This window comes from Rhinatrema bivittatum, chromosome 4 (assembly GCF_901001135.1).
Source record: "Rhinatrema bivittatum chromosome 4, aRhiBiv1.1, whole genome shotgun sequence".
Classification (NCBI taxonomy): Eukaryota; Metazoa; Chordata; class Amphibia; order Gymnophiona; family Rhinatrematidae; genus Rhinatrema; species Rhinatrema bivittatum.
The window spans coordinates 215,399,634-215,419,241 of NC_042618.1; the positions used below are offsets into that span (position 1 = coordinate 215,399,634).

The 19,608-nt window shown below is 42.6% G+C and overlaps 1 protein-coding gene across 1 annotated transcript in view; it reads right to left on the bottom strand.

The window, feature by feature from the left end:
• The window catches only part of STAB2 (stabilin 2), a 473,152-nt gene that overhangs the window by 306,261 nt on the left and 147,283 nt on the right, over positions 1-19,608 (bottom strand). The window contains 6 exon segments of the mRNA XM_029599680.1: positions 1,054-1,101; positions 2,702-2,797; positions 4,353-4,448; positions 5,320-5,478; positions 8,061-8,154; positions 15,341-15,521. Of these exon segments, the coding sequence (XP_029455540.1) occupies positions 1,054-1,101; positions 2,702-2,797; positions 4,353-4,448; positions 5,320-5,478; positions 8,061-8,154; positions 15,341-15,521 (674 nt within the window).

Consider the following 19,608-nt stretch of genomic DNA (forward strand, 5'->3'; position numbering starts at 1 on the left):
CTGGGCAGGCGTAGGTTGCGCGCGCAGGCCAAGTGCTGGCGCGCAAGCTCCCAGCACAACCGCTGTGCCGGAGGCCTCGGCCCTGCCGCCGCCCCCCCCACTCCCCGCCCATTTTTTCGAACCCAGGGACATACGCGCGTCACCAGGCCTATGCAAAATAGGCTTGGCGTGCGCAGGAGCTGGTTTTCGGAGTTACGCGCGTAACCCTTTGAAAATCCACCCCATAAACTTTTAGGTTGTATGGGACAACTCCTGGCACACTCCAGGGAATTCCCAAGAGTGATGCAGGTAGTATTTGATTCAGTACTGGAAAAACAATCTACTTTTCTTGAGTAAAGCAGACAGGTTTTAGTATTTGATTTTATAACTTTCTTTCAAGGGCCTTCCCATCACCCATCACCTTTCCACGTGATTCAAATAAGTTCAATCGTTCGTGCATGATTGGGACTCTACCCCTTAAACTGTAGTTTAGCCAAGATTCGTCTCAATTTCCTTTAATGCCCTGCCAAAGTATAATTAGGGTAATCCAAAACAGGCTTCTTTAAAAAAGGCTACTTCTGTCTAAGCTTGAATTTCAGCTTAACTGTTCCTATACTATTTTATTCATATCAAGGGCTCTCTTCTGGGAAGCTAATTATGGCTTTATGATGGTAGTAAAGTCATTGGAAAAACAGAGATACCCTTGCCAAACAGAAAGTAGTAGGGTTTCTCTCTGTTATCACTCAAGGATGCCACCTTGTGGTGATCGACAGAAATCATAACACAGCAGCAAAATATATCGCAATACATACATTCAGGAGGTGAGGAAATAGAGGGCCCAGAATTCAGGGATTGAAAGAACAGAAAATACATGATGAAATGTACAGCTCAGAACAAATGTCTAGAAATATTAGTCGCTAATAAAAATATAATTAAATCTAATTAGAATTTATTATAAACGTTTTAAAAGCATGACGTCTTTTTTCTTTTAAATGTCTAAAAAAAATCGTGAATATTAGTTTTCCGAGAAGCAAACTCGGTATCCTAAGCAAAACGTCAGTGAGAGTCACTTACATTTATTAATCTGTAAAATGCAGCAGCTTCTGGGAGGGAAGACAATACCTGTTTAAGGAAAAAGTTGGCAAAAAGAAATGTATGAGCTTCCCACATTAGTGGCACAATATCTTGCCCAGTCAGGTCATGTTGATAAAGACCTCATACAATGGTCTGACAGCAGTTAATTGGTCAAATTCATTCCCCAAGCCATACCCTTATAGTCAATCAAGCAGGCATTCCCCGATTGTTTGCCTCTTGGGAAGTTAATTGTAGGCCCTATGGGGATAATTTTGTAACTCCCTGAATTGGTATAAAGTGTATGGGTATTTTTTTTCTTGCAAAATTTGAACCAGCTTTCAAAGGGAAAGAACTTTCCCTTTAAAAATTATCCCAGAAAAAATACCCGTACACAATTACATCTCCTAATGCGTGTGCATAGGTTTTTTGCTTTTTTTTTTTCAGGAAAATTACATGCATGCTTTAGGAAATTTAGAAGTATGCAAATAAGTGCGTACCCTATCCCCACGTTGACCCCGGGATTGGCTCCCCCTACTGCCGGTAAAGGGACGCATATGGAGGCCATACATGCATACATTTACGCAGATATTGGATGGGCAATTTTGTTTAAAACCTATTACTGCGGGTGAAGCGCTATTTTATCCTTGGGAATGGCTTTGAAAGTTACCCTCCATCGACAGAAGGGTTGGGATTCAGGAGGGTCTTGCGCTGACTCGCATACTTTTGAACTTTCAAACGTGTGTACGTAATCATTTACGGAAAAACTAAGCCATACAAATTAGCAGGTGTAAATGTGTACAGGGATCGATTCTAGGCTAATTTTCAAAGAGAAAGTGGATGCATACTTCTCCTCTAATAATTAGTATAAAGTCTGCCTTCCCAGCCTTAATAAAGCCACCCAAAGCAGTGAACAATACAGTGTAAATTAACACATTTTATTATATTTGCTGAAGAACTAAGAAGTTCCTGCCCTCCACTCCTTTTTCACAGTAGAATCCATCACAATTGAAGAAATACCTACAAATGTAGTGTGTCTTCTGTACAATGCATTTTAGATTCAACTAGAACCTGAGCTGCAAATTAACCACAAAATAATCACTCCAAAATTTTGCATTAGTCATATTACTCTTCAACCAGCGCATAACTTTAGTTCTTAAGGGAAGAGCTCTAGTGGTAATGCTGGTCTATTCCTTGCAGGCTGGATGCCACTTATAGGAGCAAATATTCAAATTGTCCAGAGATGTTTCTGTACTTCTGAGATTGCATAGGTCCTTGATACCTTCACCTTTTCACAGCATTTCTATGCTTTTGCTAACTGATGCTAATGCAATTACCAATTGACATTTCTAGAACCCTACCGATACCCACCCCAACTGAGAATTTCTTCTCTGTAGTGCCCTCCTTTTTTTCCATCTTAGAATCACATATGGAGAAGAGATCCATGTGGGTCTTCAAAGCTCAAGTTCATCGCTCTCATCTTTAAATAACTCTCATGTTGGTTTAGTAAAAGGTATTAGAGCTTGCAAAGAATACAAGCTTTTTTGACAGCATTAAACCTTTATGTATCAGCCCTCCCACAAATCTCTTCCATTTGGAGTGTTCATTCAAGCAGAAAATATATATATATATGTGTGTGTGTATTAATTACATTTTCTGTATTTCCATAACATGTAGTACCGTCTCCCTCATAGCCTTCTTGACAAACACATTCCCATAAACCGGAAGCCGCACGCTGGCAAGTTGCCTGAAAAGATGAAGGAGAAAAAGAGTATCATCAGGAGACCATTATGAGAGTGTTCACCATTGCATAAGAGATGGTGTAACTACGCGGGTCCATATTCAAAAGACTTACCGTGTTAAAACTGGGTGTTAACTGGTTAAATCTACCCATTTAAAAATTTGAGCCCATCTAACTTACTAAATTCATGAGGATAACATTTCAGGCCATACAAATTTATCCAGAATAAAAAAAGGGGTGGATAGTATACTTGGATTAAGTTTGTTAGCCCCGGCTGCACAAATAGCAGATCTAAATCTGCTTGCTCAAGCTGGATATTCAACTGAAAAACTAATCAGTTAGCATTAGGTGAATATATTTTAAAGATAACTGGACACAGTTATGTGCTGCTCAGCATGCATTGAATATGAACTCCTCTATGCATCACACAGTATATTTGTTACAATACGTCCTCATTTCCATCCCTCTTTCCCAGTCTCTGCAGATGTCTGTGTGTACATATGTGAGGCACAGCTACCAAGGGAGGAGGATTTTAGGTCAACCCAGAGCCTTGTCAGTCCAAAGCCTTCTAAGAAGGGAGTTGCAGTCAGAGTTCTTTCCATAAAGAGTTAAATATCTGTTATGTAAATGACCTGTTGATCAGGCTAAAGGATGGAGACATAAGAACAGAAGATATGCCATACTCGGTCAGATCAAGGGTCCATCAAGACCAACATCCTGTTTCCAACAGTGGTCAATCCAAGTCACAAGTACCTGGCAAGTACCCAAACATTAAGGGGTATATTTTCAAAAGGTTACACGCGTACCTTACGCGCATAAACCCCGAAAACCTGCCCCTGCACGTGCCGAGCCTATTTTGCATAGGCTCGGCGGCGCGCACAAGCACCGGGACGCGTGTATGTCCCAGGGCTTTGAAAAAGGGGCGGGGTCATGGGCGGGGCGCCGAGCCGGGGGCAGTCCGGGGGCGGAACTGAGGCCTCCAGCACAGCGGCTGTGCCGGGGGATGGCGCGCTGGCAGCCGGCCAGCACGCGCAAGATACGCCTGACAGAGGCAGGCGTAAAAGGTTAAGCAAGGTAGGGGGGGAATTTAGGTAGGGCTGGGGACTGGGTTAGATAGGGGAAGGGAGAGGAAGGTGGGGGGAGCGGAAGAAAAGTTCCCTCCGAGGCCACTCCGATTTTGGAGCGGCCTTGGAGGGAACGGGGAAAGCCATCGGGCCCTCCCCTCGGGCTCGGCGCACGCAAAGTGTGCACCCCCTTGCGCGTGGCCGACCCCGGATTTTATAACATGCGCGTGGCAGCGCACGCATGTTATAAAATCGGGTGTACATTTGTGCGCGACGGGTAGCACGCACAAATGTACCCCTTTGTATGTTGCTTGTTTCATTTCTTTTTCATTTTAAATAAATGAAAAAAAAAACCCCACAAAAAAAAAAAAATCTATGCACATTCATAATCACTGCTTTTACCCAACCTATTTAGGGAAATGATTACGCTGCGACCATGCCCAAAGCAAGAGGACTAACCCTCCTATTAGAAAACAGTCTCTGAACAAGTAACTTACCTGATAATGACACTTTATTTCTTGGTCCAGACAACTGTTGATTTGCTCGCATTGAATACCATCACCTCGAAAGCCCTTTTTACATTCGCAGTCATTCTACAAGTCCAACAAAACAAGGTAATGAACTCAAACTGCAGGGTTAAATCAGAAGAATGGATGGACAACAGGACCTTTACTGCTGTGATGTTACAAAGACATATTTTCAAAAGCATTGGGTTTGTACTGTAGTGCTTCTTGTTTTAACCGGGTGAGCACCAGATGCATGGACAAGTGTGCTCAGTAGGAAAGGACAAGTGCTGGAGGGGAGGCAGAATTAGAAGAGGAGCAGAACGGTGCATTCTATAAGGGACCAACTTACTAAGAGTCTGATTCGCTAAAGGGTTTCTCCCCATTTTTGAGTCCATGTGGAAAATGCTCAGTACATGAGCCACATGATGATTTCACTGCCTTATGGACAGTTACCACATTAATGGTCAGTTGAAACCAGAATAAATGTTAACACTACTTAGGGCAGAAAAGTCCTTCCATAAAAATTAACTGCTAATATTTTGGATTTAGCATCCTGCTTTGACATTGCGGCATGCGCTACTGCTTCAGGAACTGATTTAAAAAAAAACCCCAATAAAAAGAATTATGGAAAAGTATTTTATTATTTTTAGAAGCAATATACTTGTAGGTTTTTGATCTGAGAAAAGTTTATTATATGTAAAATAAGAAACTCCAGCCAGCTCATGAAATGATTCAACATAATTTCAGATGCTAAATGTGCTCATCAATCGATCTTGTATTAAGATCCTTTAATTCTGCTCTAGGCAGAATATACGTTGTTTTAATAAATAATAAAATAAGTAAATAAATAATTCACACATCATGCTGAATGGGCTTTTCCCCTCCCCATGCAATGAAACAATAGAATTGCGAACACTAACTGTTCATGTCTGCTGAAGTTTTATAATGTGCAACTTACCTGTCCTGGGCCAATGTAAGTACAGGTAGCATTAGCATGGCAGCCTCCATAGTTTGAGAGGAAACAGTTATTGATTGGTGAGCAGTCCAGCCCATTACCGGCCCATCCTGGCAGACACACACACTTGTGAGTCCCAGGGCCTGTCTCAATACATTCCGCCTGCATGGAGAAGCTAAAGTTAGCTCAGCCTAAGAGTGGACACAAGTGTCAAGTCGCATATCAAAAACATATTTCAATACATTCAGTGCCTCCGTCCTCTGCAAAGGGGGTTCAGTAAAACCTATCTGAATCAGTAATATAGAAGGCGAGACTGAAGGCGACCAAAAGTTCAACATGCCATGGTCAACCTCCTTCAGCTCTCTCTGGCCATCCTGTGGTAGTGATGCACAAGAAGGCAACAGCATCGCAAAGGATAATCCTTTCCAAAGGTGTTCTCTCTCTCTTTGGCCCCCATGCTCCCCAAGTGAGTCAGTTCTTGTTCTTCCTCTGCTCCTGCCATATCTGATTACATCTGCCGCAGTGCCCCTCTCACCCCACCGAGGCAGCCTGCCAAACTTCACCGACAGACCCTGAAAGAGGGTCGCAGAGATGGACAGATAGATGGGTACGACCTGCCCATAAGGTGTTCTTTTTTAATTTTGTAAAGAATTCAAAAAAGGCAACAATGTCATTGGTAACTTTATTTGCTTCATAAAGTACAGTGATTTTCCTTCCAGTTTATTTTTTGAGGGGGGTTGGGGGGGTTGGAGTCTTTAGTTTGCTCTTTGTGAGTTAGGATTTCAGCTAAGTTGGGCCCAGATCCTACTGCCATGAGTCTTCATTCTCAACTACCCAGTGTTTTTCACCATGTTGTCTCTCTTTCCCCTTTCTGTCTAATTTGGCCACCACAGTGATAGTCCGACTAGGGCAACAAATTATGGCTCTATCTGGAACCCTATATGCATGTACCCTGAATCTGATCATTAGCTGTCACATTTGTGCAAAGGTGGAGACTCCCTCCCTTGCCACAAACTGTGAATGCCTCTGCAGTGGGGGTGTGCACTGATATTTTTCTCAAATTTCATTTTGTTTTTCTTTTTTTTTTTTGTGATTCTTTTCTTTCTTTTTTTTTGTTTTTCTTGTTTTGTTTTTTGTTTCATTTAATTTCATTTGAAATGAAAAAAAAATCCCAAAGAACAAAATTTAAATAAAAGAATGAAAAACAAATAAAACAAAAAGAAAAACAATAACTTATTGGTCCACTGCAGACAAAGAACATCTCCCTAGCCTCCCACCAAGATGCTGCTGAATCCTCTTACCACAATGCTATCTTCATTTCTCATTTCTTCCATGGAAAACAAGGCCGGCCCTGAGCTGCTGACATCATTTTGCAATACTGACTATAGTGAGGGCAGGAGTGACCAGGAATCCACCTGCCCTGGAGATTTAAGACATCATGGAGGTAAGAGGGTCTGGATGCAGCTAGAGGGTTTTTTTTTTTGGCAGTGGTGGCAGGGCTCAGCCTTCATTTTTAAAATGACACAAAGTAAAACAAGCAAAATTTGATTTGGTTTTCTTTAAAAAAACTGAAATGAGAGCATTCATTACAATTTCATATTTTGTTTCAAACAAATGTAGCTCCCTACTCTGCAGCATCCCTAGCCAGCCTGAGGCCAACAATCCATAAGCTCAGGAACTGGACTCAGATCTCCTACATGGCAGCATGTAACATGGTAACTGAGTCATCAGGCTAAACCCAGCAAACTCTTACATGGTATACGGGAGGTTACTAGGAGAAGAATTCACCTTGCATTGTAATTACACCAACTTTGATAAAATATTAACAAAGGAATACATTGCACTTCCTAGAAGGCAAACAGTATTATGTCTCTGAATAGGAAAGAAAAAAGCGTGTTCAATATTTCTGAAAGAAAGATGTGATTTAAGCAGTGGGCAGAGCATAGGATTCAAGAGGTTTGGGATTTGGATCATCCTTAATGGTCCAACAGCAGTGTTGTGTTTTGCTACAAATGCTTCCTGGGTCGGACTCCCCTTCCTTAGGATGGTAGGGGCTGGGGATACTATGCCAGCAGTGTTCACAGGCCCCAGGAGAAAGTCCCAGCTATCATTTAAAAGAGCACCTACATTTCTGTTTCAAGGGTACACTGGGTGTGGAGGTCTGTGCCACTCTGAGGACTGTTGCTGCGTTGACTGGCCTACATGGGAAGGGAAGAAAGATTGGGGGAAAACCCTAGGAAGAAGTAAATGAAGGCTCCAATTGTACTAGGTTCTAGCTGAATTAAAAACTCAACAGAAGCAGGAGAAAGCTTTCAGGATAAATAATAATCAACTTTTCTTCTATTTGCACCCAGGTCACCTACTGATTTTCTATCCAATTCTCAGCAAGTCACTGGCTCCGTATGTTTAGCAATAATAATGACACTTTCCTCTTTTTCGGTTCTACGCCAGAAGATGTCATTCAGCGTAAAATGCTGTAAACTGTTGCAAGACCATCAGCCCTGCTGGTGACTCCAATCAATATTCTGAGCTGCAATGCTTGTAAAGCACCTTGGCCTTCTTTTTAGATGGCAGGCACTGTGTGAAACTAAAAAGACAGCATTCAAAATCAACAAGTCAGTGTGTGCAGTCACAAGAGCCTTTATGCAAAGTCAAGGGTCTGAATATTTTTCACATGCAGATATTTTATACCAGTTCCTTAGGCAGCCAGCTGAAGTAGGTCGTACAGGGGGGCAAAAGCTTACATTGATGTTGCAAACTCTTCCACTTGACACAGAGCAAGCATTTTCTTCTTTGCAAGTTGTTCCATCTCCCTCATATCCAGGGTTACAAATGCATCTGTGAATTAGAGAAACAGACAATAAGCAGGTGCCAGACAATGGTCCAATGTCTTCCATTCAAGCCGTACTCACAAACAAGCCTGTTTTTTTTTTCCAGGATATCCTCAATGTATATGCATGAGATAAGATTTTCAGGTACTGTCTCTATTATATGCAAATCTATCTCGTGCACATTCATTGGGCATTTCCGGAAAGACAGGCCTGTTTGTGGCTCTTGTGGACCAGAGTTGGCCACCCCTGAATTACAAGTACATGGGTAGAAAAGTCCTTGTGTACCTTACACCCAGGCAAACTACTCAAAATTGCCCCAGATTAAAAAGTATTGTGCAAGAATAACATTATTGGTCTCAAATAAAGGCACACAATTGTTCTAAGTGGGCTGACGTGATTAGTAATCAGACTTTTATGCTACATTTATATCACAAATGGTCAATTGCATCATCTGACAGTAATATTTAGAAATATAAAACATCTGATAACTCCAGATATCTGGATGCTTCTAGCAATATAGTAGTGCTTCAGAGGCAGGCAGTCATTATTTGAGGTGGTGTTCATAGTAGTATGGTGTGGCAATAGCTAAATAGAGCAACGTCAGTGAAGACCCATTCATGATGCCTGAGGCTCAGGGCATTAACAGTCTTTGATGGCACTGACTAGAGGACTTGAGTAGTTTGAGATATATCACAACAGTACAGTGACAAAACTCATTGGCTAGGGAATAAATAAGTAAGGCTCTGGAATCCTCTGATGGACATTCTACTAAATGTAAAAAAGAAAAACCCCTAACTTTTATATTCTACAGAACTGTGGGATAATGCTTTAGAGAATCTAGAAAATCATGTGTACCGGGAAGTGCTTCGCGATGGATGCTCGCACCTCAGAATTTCTTGAATATATAATTGCTTTCGGGAGATTGGGAGGGTAATTTTCAAACAGCCCACATGCCAGTAAATTCTGCGTGTACTTTTGCCACACAAATTTGCTTTGAAAATCTTCGAGTGACTGGCGGAGCGTGTGCACAAGTTAATCTTGCATAAAGTTATACCTGAACAATGCAGTGAGGGAAGCTTTCAAACACCTCTGCATGACCCTATATACATGCATACCTAAAACAGGTGTATGTCTACCCCCCAATATATTCGCATATGCATGAATTGAAAGCGCATATTTCAATGCAGTGAAAGTGCATACTTAACTTACCTATTTTACATAGAAACATAGAAATGACGGCAGAAGAAGACCGAATGGCCCATCCAGTCTGCCCAGCAAGCCTCACACATTTTTTCTCTCATTCTTATCTGTTACTCTTAGCTCCTTGTTCTATTCCCGTTCCACCCCCACCATTAATGTAGAGAGCAGTGATGGAGCTGCATGCAAGTGAAATATCTAGCTTGATTAGTTAGGGGTAGTAGGGGCAGTAACCGCCGCGATAAGCAAGCTACACCCATGCTTATTTGTTTTACCTAGACTATGTTGTACAGCTCTTGTTGGGTTTTTTTTTTTTTTTTTCCTTCTCCCCTGCTGTAGAAGCAGAGAGCCATGCTGGATATGCATTGAAAGTGAAGTATCAGGCACATTTGGTTGGGGTAGTAACCGCCGTAACAAGCCAGCTACTCCTCGCTTTGTGATTGCGAATCCTTTTTTTTCTTCACCCCTGTCGTTGAAGCTATGCAGGATATGCGTGAAGCATCAGTTTTTGTTTTTTTTTTTTTTTTTTTCCCCCTGCCCTTGAAGCAGAGAGCTATGCTGGAAATGCGTGATGTATCAGTCTTTCTCCCATGCCGATGCAGGAGAGAACCATGCTGGATATGCATGGAAAGTGAAGTATCAGGCACATTTGGTTTGGGGTAGTAACTGCCGTAACAAGCCAGCTACTCCCCGCGTTTTGAGTGCGAACCCTTTTTCTTCTCCTTTGCCGTTGTAGCAGAGAGCTCTGCTGGATGTGTGAAGTATCAGTTATTCTTCTCCCCTGTCATTGAAGCAGAGAGCTATGCTGTATATGCATTGAAAGTGAAGTATCAGGCATATTTGGTTTGGGGTAGTAACCGCCGTAACAAGCCAGCTACTCCCCTCTTTATGAGTGCAAATCCTTTTTTCCATTACCTCTTGCTGTTGAAGCTTAGAGCGATGTAGGAGTCACAGTAAGCATGTGTATGTTTATTTAGTAAGGGTATTGTGTCAATAGCCATCATTCTGGCGAGTCACCCACTCTTCATTGGTGGCCTCTTGACTTTATGGATCCGCAGTGTTTATCCCACGCCCCTTTGAAGTCTTTCACAGTTCTGGTCTTCACCACTTCCTCCGGAAGGGCATTCCAGGCATCCACCACCCTCTCCGTGAAGAAATACTTCCTGACATTGGTTCTGAATCTTCCTCCCTGGAGCCTCAAATCGTGACCCCTGGTTCTGCTGATTATTTTCCTACGGAAGAGGTTTGTCGTTGTTTTTGGATCATTAAAACCTTTCAAGTATCTGAAAGTCTGTATCATATCGCCTCTGCTCCTCCTTTCCTCCAGGGTGTACATATTTAGATTCTTCAATCTCTCCTCGTACGTCATCCGATGAAGATCCTCCACCTTCCTGGTCGCCCTTCTCTGTACCGCTTCCATCTTGTCTTTGTCTTTTTGTAGATACGGTCTCCAGAACTGAACACAGTACTCCAGGTGAGGCCTCACCAAGGACCTGTACAAGGGAATAATCACTTCCCTTTTCTTACTTGATATTCCTCTCTCTATGCAGCCCAGCATTCTTCTGGCTTTTGCTATCGCCTTGTCGCATTGTTTCGCTGTCTTCACATCATTAGACACTATCACCCCAAGGTCCCTCTCCTGCTCCGTGCTCATCAGCCTTTCCCCCCCCATCGAGTACAGTTCATTCGGATTTCCACTCCCCATATGCATGACTTTGCACTTCTTGGCATTGAATCTCAGCTGCCATATCTTCGACCACTCTTCCAGTTTCCTTAGATCCCGTCTCATTCTCTCCACTCCTTCCGGCATGTCCACTCTGTTGCAGATCTTAGTGTCATCCGCAAAAAGACAAACCTTACCTTCTATCCCGTCTGCAATGTCGCTCACAAAGATATTGAACAGGACCGGTCCCAACACCGATCCTTGCGGCACACCACTTAAAACCGCTCTCTCTTCAGAGAAGGCTCCATTTACCATCACACATTGTTTTCTGTCCGTCAACCAATTTGCAATCCAGGTCACCACATCGGCACTCACTCCCAAGCTTCTCGTTTTATTCACCAGTCTCCTGTGCGGAACCGTATCAAAAGCTTTGCTGAAATCCAAGTAGATGACATCTAGTGCTCTTCCTTGATCCAATTCCTTGGTTACCCATTCAAAAAAGTCAATCAAATTTGTCTGACAGGATCTTCCCCTGGTGAATCCATGCTGCCTCTGGTCCATCAATTCTCCAGACTGTAGATAGTTGACTATTCTCTCTTTCAGCAGTGACTCCATTACTTTTCCCACCACCGAAGTGAGGCTAACCGGTCTGTAGTTGCCTGCCTCTTCCCTGTTCCCACTCTTGTGAAGCGGGACCACCACCGCTCTTCTCCAATCACTCGGCACCACTCCCGTTTCTAGGGATCTATTGAACAGGTCACACAGCGGACCCGCCAGAACATCTCTGAGCTCCCTCAATATCCTTGGATGAATCCCATCAGGCCCCATGGCTTTGTCCACTTTCAGGTTCTTTAGTTCTTCCCACACATTTTCTACTGTAAAAGGATTTTCATCTATTCCCCTTCCCTCCAGTTTCTTGTTGTTTAGAGATGGTCCTTCTCCAGGGTCTTCTTTAGTGAACACAGAGCTGAAGTATTCGTTTAATATTTCTGCCATTTCTTCGTCTCTCTCTACACATTGATCATTACCACCTTTCAATTTCACTATACCACTTTGGACCTTTCTCTTTTCGCTGATGTATCTGAAAAATGTTTTGTCACCATTTTTTATCTCCTTGGCAATCCTCTCTTCCGCTTGACTCTTTGCCAACTTGATTAATTTCTTTGTCTCCCTCAGTTGATACAAATATTCTTCTTTGTGCTCCTCCCTTTGGGATCCTTTATATTTCTTGAATGCTGTTCTTTTAGCTTTAATTTTGTCAGCCACCTCCATTGAGAACCAGATAGGTTTCAGTTTTCTTTTGCTTTTCTTTACATTTCTAACATATAGAGCAGTTGCCTTGGTGATTGCTCCTTTTAGATTGGTCCACTGCTGATCCACATCTCTCTCGTTCTCCCATCCTTTAAGTTCTTCCTCCAGGTAGTTCCCCATTTCCTCAAAGTCTGTGTTTTTGAACTGTAAAACTCGGGTCTTTGTGGTTCTTTTCCCTATTATTTTAGTGATATTAAACCATACCGTTTGATGATCACTGCTGCTGAGGTGGGCGCCCACCTGGACATCTGAGACATTATCTGCATTAGTGAGCACTAAGTCGAGTATAGCTCCTTCTCTCGTGGGTTCCAACACCATTTGTTTGAACAAAGATACTTGCATGGCATCCACTATTGCTCTACTATTTTTAGTTTCTGCAGATGGGATTTTCCAGTCTACATCTGGCATATTAAAGTCACCCACGATCACCACTTCTCCCTTCTTACCTATCTTATGGATGTCTTTAACCAGATCTCTGTCCAGCTCTTCCTTTTGGTTTGGAGGCCTGTAAACCACTCCAATATAAATGGATGCTCCGTCATCGTTTTTTAGGTCGACCCATAGAGCTTCTTCAATACCCCAACTTCCTTGTAGCTCAGTTGCTTGGATGTTGTTTCTGACATAAAGAGCCACACCTCCCCCTTTTCTATCCTCTCTGTCCTTCCTTAACAAGTTGTAGCCTGGTATTGTTGTATCCCATTCATGAGATTCTGTGAACCATGTTTCTGTGATAGCAACAATGTCTAATTCTGCCTCAGCCATTAGGGCCTGCAGATCTGGGATTTTATTTCCCAAACTATGAGCATTTGTGGTCATAGCCTTCCAGGTACTCTCTTTACGGTTATTGCATTTCCTGGACTCCTTGTGAGATATTTGTTGAGATTTGTTATTCACTTCACTATTTCTTTTTGCGGTAGTGCCACTGTTGACAGAGTTTTCCATCTCAATTAGATTTTTTTTTTGCTTATGGATCTTTAAATACTGCATGCATTGTGTTTTCTCTCTCTTTTCTGGTAATACTGCAATGCTTTTCTCAAGAACTTCTTCAGTTTTTATTTTAGAGAAGGCTTGTTGTTCTTTTTGCATTTGGTACATTGTGTGTCTCCTCATCACAGGTCTAATTCTACCAGAGCCAACTGTATTCCTGGTTTTTAAAGAATTTCCTGATGACCTGTTTGAGTGGGGCGGTATTTTAAAAACATTGATGCATATATTTTACATGTGAAAAAAAATACAACTTGCTCATGTAAAACCCTGATTTATATGCATTAATTCAGTATATTTTAAAACATGCGGAGGTAACTGAAATCACCAGTTTTCCAAATCCTCCACCAGTTCACGCAGTCCTTTCATCGAGACCCTCCTAGTTCTTCAGCTTGAACTCTCTCCAGTTCACCCAGACCTCTTACCTAATCAATACTTGACAACAGATAGCAATTGCGTGAGATAATTATCAGATGTAAAATTGTGCAAATAATTACCTAATGTACCTGTGTAAGTCTTTTATGAAATAGCAACTTATGTGCATACTGCTTAGCCCTGTCTCGGAAATCCGCTAGACCACCTTTTTTGAGTAGGTAAATGTGCAAGTGAAAGCAAAACTATGTGCATATTTTTGATGTTTATAAAATAGAATGTGCATGAGTACAAGTTACTTATGTATATATATTGTAATTTTATGTATGTAATTTGTGAAAATTTTGGTTTTCAAGTAAAACATTATGAGGTAGATGTTGAGCCACTGTACAGCTTGACTAGTTAGCTAGATAAACTTATCCAACTAACATAGCCCACATATTCAGCGGCACAGTGGACACAGCTGAATATATGTAGCTGTCTTAGGCCTAGATTAATCAAAATGCCATAAATATAGTACTTCAACAGGCATTTTTGAGAGACAAGATTTGACGTCATTTGGAGTGAGGAAAGTCACACAAAGATGAGATTTCTACATTGTTCTCTCACCCTAACTTAATGAACTCTATAACAGGGTACTATCAAGCTAGGGTGAGAAAACATTGTAGCAATCTCATCTTTGTGAGACTTTCCTCACTCCAAATGATGTCAAATCTTTTTACCGAGGTGTACATCTCACTCTGCAGGTCGAACTGGCCCCAAAATCCTAAACCACCACAAACACCTTACCTTGAGTTATTAGCTGGCCCTCCTATAGTGATATAAATAGTTAACTACTAAAGAAGCCTCATAAAGAGTCTCTCTCTCTTTCTCACTCACTCTCTCATGTTTTGGCAGGAAAAAAGGTATAGTTATTTCTATTGTTAAAAATGTGTGATAGTGCCCCTCATTTTCATTAATCCCAATCCCGCTACTATGAAAAATTTGCATTCACACAATGCGATACCATTAATATTGCATGCACTATGCTGTTAAAACACCATAACGCATTTTGATGAATGACCCTGTTACCTAGTTATCTGGCTAAGTAGTGGCTGTTCAGCAGGGCCGGATATTCCGTTGACCCTACTTAGCCAGATAAATCCTAACTTATCCGGCTAAGTAGCACTGAATATTGCCTTCCTTATGCATAAGTGCCAACTTCACCCTCTGGATCGCCTCTCTGCAATGTGCATAAAAGTACACATGAAACCAGGCTACATGCTTACTTTTATATACACAACCCCCTAATTGATTTTCAAAGTGTTACTTCCACGAAAAAATCTGGGTTTTATGCCTCTAAGCCACTTTGAAAGTCAAGTCCAACATGTTGGGGAGAAAGGGGATAGCAATGAAGCTACCTGTTCTTTCTTTCACCCAAAAGTGTCCATCTTCTCAACCTCTTGCTTCAGAAAAATTTCACAATCAAAAGCTGTTGTCTCCACAAAGTGACTACCGCACACTCATCTTAGGTTGAGAAATCATATCTTAGCTCAAGGTCGAGCCACAATTTTAAAATACCATGATCTGAAAATAAAATATGCTGAGGTAACGGTTTGATTTCTCGGTACAATAATCTTTGTGCCCATGACGTTGATCAGAGATGAGCGGAGAATACATATCATACCTAGGTGCTTCACTACTGTAGTCACACTTTGCATGTGCATGACAGTACAGGATAAGAGGACCACATTCGACAGTCTTCTTATCACAGAATTTCCCAAAATAACTGTTTTTGCATGATCCAGGTAAGCAAGTCCCATCACCATCTATTCGGTTATCACATGTCCCATGCACGCAAGGGCAAACTGCAACAGAGAAGGAAAATAGATGAGAAACCATGGACAGTGGAGAAGGAAAATACTATAGATGAGAAACCATACATGGTAATAAGAAGAGGAAATCAGCAGTTAATGAGGTGAACTGGAACAAATACTGAAGTGTTGCTGTTTCAGTTCTAGCACAGAAACATATTCCCATGGCATTCAAGGTGGCTTTAAAAGTTGTGGTACAGGGGCCATGCTTCTGTTCCTTGCCAAGCCAGTCAGCTTTGGTTTGCTCTGATTTCATGCCTTTTTCTGATTCAAGGTGTTAGACATGAGCCAGCATTAGGATCTAGGTTCCACCTGGTTTTCCACAAGAGCACCACACACCATGTGCCCTTCAGCAGATCACATACATTTTCTTTGCTCAGATTTTGGTCATATACTATCTGGGGATAGGTTATTCTTATCAGTGATGGGTTTCAGTTTTTGCCACCTCTAAACACTGTTGGTACCATGCGGTGCCCCAGTCCCAGACCTCCCTCATCCTTCCCCATGGCAGATTTCAGATTGTCTTCCATTCTGACCCTCTGTGGACCTCTGATGATCATTTCCCTCCTCCCACATTTAACGACCTCTAATGTTCATTTCCCCATCCCCCTCATGAACTCTGATGTCCATCCATCTCCATCCCCCCCCCCCCCATAGACATTTGATGTCCATTGCCCCCAGTGTGGATCTCCGATGTCCCCCCCCCCCCCCCCCATGGACATCTGATACCCATTTCTTCACACAGCCCTCAGTCCTTCCTCCCCATGTGGATCTCCAATGTTCGCCCTCCACTACAGACCTCTGATATCCATTCCTCTTCAACAGATCTTAGATGTCCATTTCTCTACCTCCCACAGATCTCCAATGTCCTTCCTCTCCCCCACCCTTCTGCAGATGTCCAATGTCTGAGCTCCAATCCCCTCTTCACCAGTCCTGTGGACATCAGGGCTCAGGGCCTGATGGAGAAGGTACAGAGAAGGGCGACCAAAATGATAAGGGGAATGGAACAGCTCCCCTATGAGGAAAGACTAAAGAGGTTAGAACTTTTCAGCTTGGAGAAGAGACGGCTGAGGGGGGATATAATAGAGGTGTTTAAAATCATGAGAGGTCTAGAACGGGTTAATGTGAATCGGTTATTTACTCTTTTGGATAATAGAAAGACTAGGGGACACTCTATGAAGTTAGTTTGTGGCACATTTAAAACTAATCGGAGAAAGTTCTTTTTCACTCAACGCACAATTAAACTCTGGAATTTGTTACCAGAAGATGTGGTTAGTGCAGTTAGTGTAGCTGTGTTTAAAAAAGGACTGGATAAGTTCTTGGAGGAGAAGTCCATTACCTGCTATTAATTAAGTTGACTTAGATAATAACCACCGCTATTACTAGCAATGGTAACATGGAATAGACTTAGTTTTTGGGTACTTGCCAGGTTCTTATGGCCTGGATTGGCCACTGTTGGAAACAGGATGCTGGGCTTGATGGACCCGTGGTCTGACCCAGTATGGCATGTTTTTATGTTTATGTTCTTTATGCGTCAGCCTGTGGTACTGCATTCACAGTTACAGCAATCTCCCTCCTCCATATGAGATGCGGGACTTGTGAGTATGCAGCCATGGTTTGACTCTGTCCCTGTGCTCATTGTGCACGGAGCCCTGGTGCCCATAGAATTTGCAAGGAGAGGATTGGAGATTGGAAGAGCTCTGTGAAGGAGTGGTTTGGAGGGTAGGAACTTTGCTGTCCTCAAATTTTTGTAGCTGACCTAGACAAAGGCCTCAGATCTGTACATACATTAATACCTAATTCTTACCATGTGAAGGCCCTTTATCTGGTCATGTCACAATTTTTAAATTAAAATTTTAAATTAAAAAAATTTAATCAAGCTCCCCCAATTGTTCCCTCAAATTGTTCTGTTTCTATTGTAGAGCAATTTCATTTCAGTTAATAATTTGAAAGCTATTTTTACAGTGAACTGTCCAAGAAGGTAACATTGTAACTAAACAAATAACATAAAAATGCAAAACAATAAATCATCTCAAAAACATTCTATAACAGGGGAGAGCAAGCTGGGGCGTGTGAAAAGTCCTGAAGAGGGAGGGGGGGGCCTAATCAAGATCGTAAAAAAAATAGTCACAACGCCAAGTCTCGGTGCTGGGGAGGCACTGCAAGCTCATCAAGCAGGTGGACTGCCAGAATGTGCTGACATAAGCATGCCATGGCTTAGCCACGTGGCTCTTTTGGCGGGCTAAGGAGAGGAGCTGCTTCACCTGCAGCAGGCAGGGGCAGGGGAGGTGCTTACTCTGCAGCAGAACTGGACATAGAAGGAGCCACTGTGGTGTTTGACAACCCAGGAAGCGCTGCCACCCTCAGGCCTCAGCCTGGGGAGGAGATTTTTCTGCTGCCAGGTCCCTACCCAGGGAGAGAGATCACAGCCGTTGCCCGCCGCTGGGGAAAAGAAATGATGAGGTAGGGGCGGGGAATGCACAAAGAGGCCAGAGAGAATGAGGAGTTGGATGGGAGAGAGGGAGGAGGTGGGAAGGGACGATAAAGGCAAAAATATGTAAAACAGTAATATAAGCAAACGAAAACATGGGGAAAAATAGATGAGCAAACTAAGAAAAATACAGAGACAAATAGAAAAACGTTGTGACAATAAACAAAAAGAAAAAAGGTTGGTCGGGGTGGAATGAAGTTGTACTCTGCTCTGGCACCTAATTTTTTTCAAGGGTTTTTTTTTTCCCCATCCCTTATCATTGTGGTGTGTGGCTTGTGTGTCTGGGTGTGGTATGGCGTGTGTGTATGTGTCTAGTGTGCTTTATCTGTGTGTGCAATCTATGTGTGTGTGTGATGTGGTCTGTCTGACTGTCTCTGTCTGGGTATGGTGTGTCTGTCTTCTGCTAGGGAGTGCTCTGTCTGTCTGTGGTTTTCTATCTACTCTCCTGTGCGCGCGATTCAGTATTTTAATTTATTTTAATTAGGGCCGGCAGTAAAAAGAGGCGCTAGGGACACTAGCGCGTCCCTAGCGCCTCTTTTTTGACAGGAGCGGTGGCTGTCAGCGGGTTTGACAGTCGACGCTCAATTTTGCCGGCATCGGTTCTCGAGCCCGCTGACAGTCACTGGTTCGGAAACCGGATGCCGGCAAAATTGAGCTTCCGGTTTTTGACCTGCGAGCCGCGGGCCTATTTCAAAAAAATCTTTTCTATTTTTTTTACTTTTTTAAACTTTCAGGACCTCTGACTTAATATCGCCATGATATTAAGTCGGAGGGGGCACAGAAAAGCAGCTTTTACTGCTTTTCTGTGCACTTTCCCGGTGCCCAGAGAAACCTACCTTTGGGTAGGCGCTAATTTCTGAAAGTAAAATGTGCGGCTTGGCTGCACATTTTACTTTCTGTATCGCACGGGAATACCTAATAGGGCCATCAACATGCATTTGCACGTTGCGGGCACTATTAGGTTCGGGGGTGGGGGGGGGGGGTTGGACGCGCATTTTGGACGCGCTATTACCCCTTACTGAATAAGGGGTAACGCTAGCGCGTCGAAAACGCACGTCCAATCGCGGGGTAACAGTGCACTCTGCCAGAGTGCACTGTACTGTATCGGCCCGTAGGTGAGGTATGTTTATGTCTCTGTGCATGTCTGAATCTTGGGTTTTTGTCTCTTCGTGGGGTGTCTGTATCTGGATTTAAGGAGTGTTTGTCTATCTGTCTGGTTCCACTTGGTATCCATTGAACTGTTATCCACTTGCCTTACAAATGATTTTATGGGTGTGGTTTCAGTGGAAATTTAAATTGGTTGGTACTAGCTCTTATTTCCATCTCTCACACCTTTTTCATAATGTGACTTTTCCCACGTGCCTACATTCAAAGGCGTTTGTTAACTGGAGGGAGCAAGGTATCACTCAAATGGATCATTTATTCACTTGCAGTGTTCTCATGCCTCCCTATGCTATAACTGCTAAATATCACATGGAGAAGCTGAACTTTTTAAAATATGCTCAAATTCGGCATTTTATTATGACACAACAGAGAGTTTCCCCCATGCAGCAGAGTAAACCACTGTTTGAAAATTTTTGTGGTCAGGTT